General features: G+C 34.2%; 1 protein-coding gene and 1 long non-coding RNA gene across 2 annotated transcripts in view; one reads left to right on the top strand and one right to left on the bottom strand.

The window, feature by feature from the left end:
• The first annotated feature begins 18 nt into the window (after positions 1 to 18).
• LOC112502162 lies at positions 19 to 879 on the top strand. The gene is made up of 2 exons (XR_003067640.1): positions 19 to 242; positions 564 to 879. It is a non-coding gene; the product is annotated as an uncharacterized LOC112502162 (long non-coding RNA).
• Positions 880 to 1,058: 179 nt separating this feature from the next.
• Positions 1,059 to 3,206, bottom strand: part of LOC112502154 (protein PIN-LIKES 7-like) — a 2,699-nt gene continuing 551 nt past the window's right edge. Inside the window, exons 2-9 of the mRNA XM_025105988.1 lie at positions 3,050 to 3,174; positions 2,843 to 2,964; positions 2,505 to 2,723; positions 2,309 to 2,428; positions 2,067 to 2,167; positions 1,814 to 1,866; positions 1,469 to 1,654; positions 1,059 to 1,368 (exon numbers count right to left, since the gene is read on the bottom strand). Of these exons, the coding sequence (XP_024961756.1) occupies positions 1,244 to 1,368; positions 1,469 to 1,654; positions 1,814 to 1,866; positions 2,067 to 2,167; positions 2,309 to 2,428; positions 2,505 to 2,723; positions 2,843 to 2,964; positions 3,050 to 3,174 (1,051 nt within the window). The 3' untranslated portion in view covers positions 1,059 to 1,243. The remainder of the gene's footprint in view (positions 1,369 to 1,468; positions 1,655 to 1,813; positions 1,867 to 2,066; positions 2,168 to 2,308; positions 2,429 to 2,504; positions 2,724 to 2,842; positions 2,965 to 3,049; positions 3,175 to 3,206) is intronic.

The following is a 3,206-nucleotide window of genomic DNA, read 5'->3' as shown; positions in this document are numbered from 1 at the left end:
CGAGTTAATAATTAAAATTCGGGATTGTTATTGATTATAGGTATGGTATAGAAGGACCAGTGTACTTAACAATGAGAGGTGAGAAAGGAGGTGGAGAATGGGTTGTGGATGAGCAGCAGCAGAAGATAAAAAAGATTGATGGATCGATTGCTTATGGTGTTCTTCAGACCGTAAAGATCCACATGGAGGTTGTCGAACCACAACCCAACCGCCCTAAACTTCAACTCACTCTCATTTAGAAGGTAAGACTCCCWACTCATATATATTTTTTTTCTTGCTTCTGCAGTAGAAATAGGAATACCCAATACAGATATGTTAAGCAGTTTGAATGGATTTTAAAGACCATTGTTGCTTATTCTTTTTAAAATATGAGAAAAAAAGATCCTTTTCAACACTTCATTGTTGCTTATTGTCKATCTCTGAACCAATGTGTGGATTTATTTTATTTTTGTTTGATCAGCTTATTCGTTCCTCCAGGAGTGTTTATTTTCCATTTAACTCTTAAGCAATTGTTGGAAATTGTTGAATTGATTGGTCTTTTATGTTTGGGTTGTCTACCTCAGGTCATCTTATTTCAGACAGATCTTAATAGGAAAAAGAAACTCCCGAATTTAACAAACATTTCTTGGCTTGATCGATACTCAAATCCCATGTGAGATGTCAATATCATCGTTATAAAGATTATTCGCCCAGATTTGGAGTTTAGGGGCATGTGATTTGTATTATTCAGTGATATATTTTATCTTATTAGATTAAGTTTGAGGACTGAATATGTCACCACTTACGTCAACGAGACAAAAAGTTGTTATGGTAGTTCGATGTCAAGAAACTTGGACCAATTTCATTATTTTATATACTTCAAAATTTTAAATGAAAAAATTACATATTTATAGCCGATCATTTTCAATGAATCAAACCATTTAATAAAACAAGGTTTCTTGTTTTCATTAATATTCAGTTTCTAGGCTCGTTATCTTTTAAGGTTTAGACGTATGTGGATCTTTTGACATTTTCCTATACGAGAACCCTATTTATTGTTTCAATGATTCTTGTAGTCAGACAATACGCGAGCTTCGACCGCATGTGGTTATACAACAAACTAAGTGGTAACCATACATACATGTGTTACACCTTCATTTCTAAGAAAGAATTATAAACAAATTGATATTGATCCTACCTACACTGGGAATTAATTAATTAATTAATGCATATATATAATACATAAAATGAAATTACAAAAAAATTATGCCAAGATCCACATGAAGACTGTTGACCATCCAGTCAGTGCAAATGCTGCAGCCAAGTAGCTCCACATCGTAAGCACTGAACACTCCTCTTGTCCCACATTAAACAATTGGGTCATCGTACCTATTTACAAATTAAAATTAACGACCAAAGTCAAGAATCATATATATATATATATATATATATAAAGATGGCTTGCATATATATATATATATATGCTTACTGATGTTCATGGCAGGGGGCACGGTGTATTGAATCAATAGCAAGAAACTGAAGAGGGGATCCACAGGAAGTAATCCCAGACTAGAAGCTGTTTTGATCACCAATATTCCAATTGAGGGAAGAATCACGTATCGCACACAGATGATCGTCATGATGATAACCGGTCTTATGCTCGCCCTCCGAAAACCTTAAGTATGTATATATATATATATATATATATATATATATATGTGAGATTAATCTTTTTTTGTTGCAAACAGACCATCATTTTTGCAAAGTATGGTGGTTTGTAATGAGAAGTCAAAACACAAGTAATCAATGATTTAAAAAGTTGGGAATTTTATACCTTGTATTAGATTGCCTCCAAGTATAAGAGTTATGCAAGGTATGGTTCCATCCCTGGATATATAACATCTCTCTCTCTCTCTCTCTATATTGCCTCCAAGTATAAGAGTTATGCAAGGTATGGTTCCATCCCTGGATATATAACAAGATGATTAAAATGCATGTTTTCATAATTAAAGAATTAATCCAAATTAACTTTTGTATAAGGACCTGCCAAAACTAATAATMAGGTGTTCTTAATTAATTAAGCATACCCAAGTAGCGTGGCGGAATCTTGGATTACTCGTAATGGAGCATCATCGCCAATCACAAGCTTTTTCAGCCATGGGGTTGCCCCAAAAATCAATCCTACAATCTGATCAAGAAAACGAACCACAACATCATTCTTATTCTTATTCTTATTATATATATATATATCATCATATCATATGATATGCAATTAAGGATACATATATGCTTAATAATTAAGTGGAAAAGCTTAATTTTAGATACTTACAGAACCAAGGGTAGGAGGAGCCAATAGTTCCTTCAATACTTTGTGGAATATATCTACTAGTTTACTTGACAACGATGCGTCTTTTTTCTCCTCCTTCCTCACTGATTCATGGTGTACACTCTACACAAATCCATGCATGAGTTATAAGTTGAACTACATTATGCAACATATATAGTTAGSATTTAGGAAGGCTTACGGGTTGGACGTCACTAATGGAGTATGATGAAGGCACGAGTACATCGATATATTCTTGGGTTCGTTCTCCATTATTGAGAAGACGAGTGTTTTCATTTGAATCCGGGTCCTTGTTGGGTTCCTGTGGTGATTCTTCTGCTTGTTTTATGAATGCGGTATACCTTAAAGACGAGCTTTTTATCAACTGAAAAGTGTACGTCCAAATRCACAGACTGCCCAACTGCATGCACCATCAATATATATTATATCATGAATTAATGTTCAAAAACACTAGTTGTTGTTCAGTTAAGTCGTTGCTAGTTAAYGAATTCAGTAAAATGAAGAAAGAAATAAGCTCACCGCCATGGAGAAAGATGAATAAGAGAGTCCCTTGGACTTACAGACACTATGTTCTCCAAAAGGGCTGCCACCTTCTGTGCAGATTGCAGGGACAATTATCAACAGAATATTTCCCAGATTTCCTATATAAAAACATGAAACGTAATTAATAACCTTAATTATAGCTCTAAATGCATCATAAAATGATATATACATACATATAAGTACCTGTGGAGCACATAGCTATGAGTAGGCCTTCCAAATGTGGCTTTGGTTTAATTAGTTTTGCTGCTATCCACCCCAGTGTTCCTCCAACAAGAAATGTGATTCCAATATTTATTGGCATAAACCACCTATAAAGAGTAATTAGCATATATACCATGTT

The sequence above is a fragment of the Cynara cardunculus genome (genome assembly GCF_001531365.2).
Source record: "Cynara cardunculus var. scolymus isolate 2C chromosome LG 1, CcrdV1, whole genome shotgun sequence".
In the NCBI taxonomy this organism is placed as follows: Eukaryota; Viridiplantae; Streptophyta; class Magnoliopsida; order Asterales; family Asteraceae; genus Cynara; species Cynara cardunculus.
Note: the sequence above shows the minus strand (reverse complement) of the source record. Positions and strands in the feature narration are given on the sequence as shown.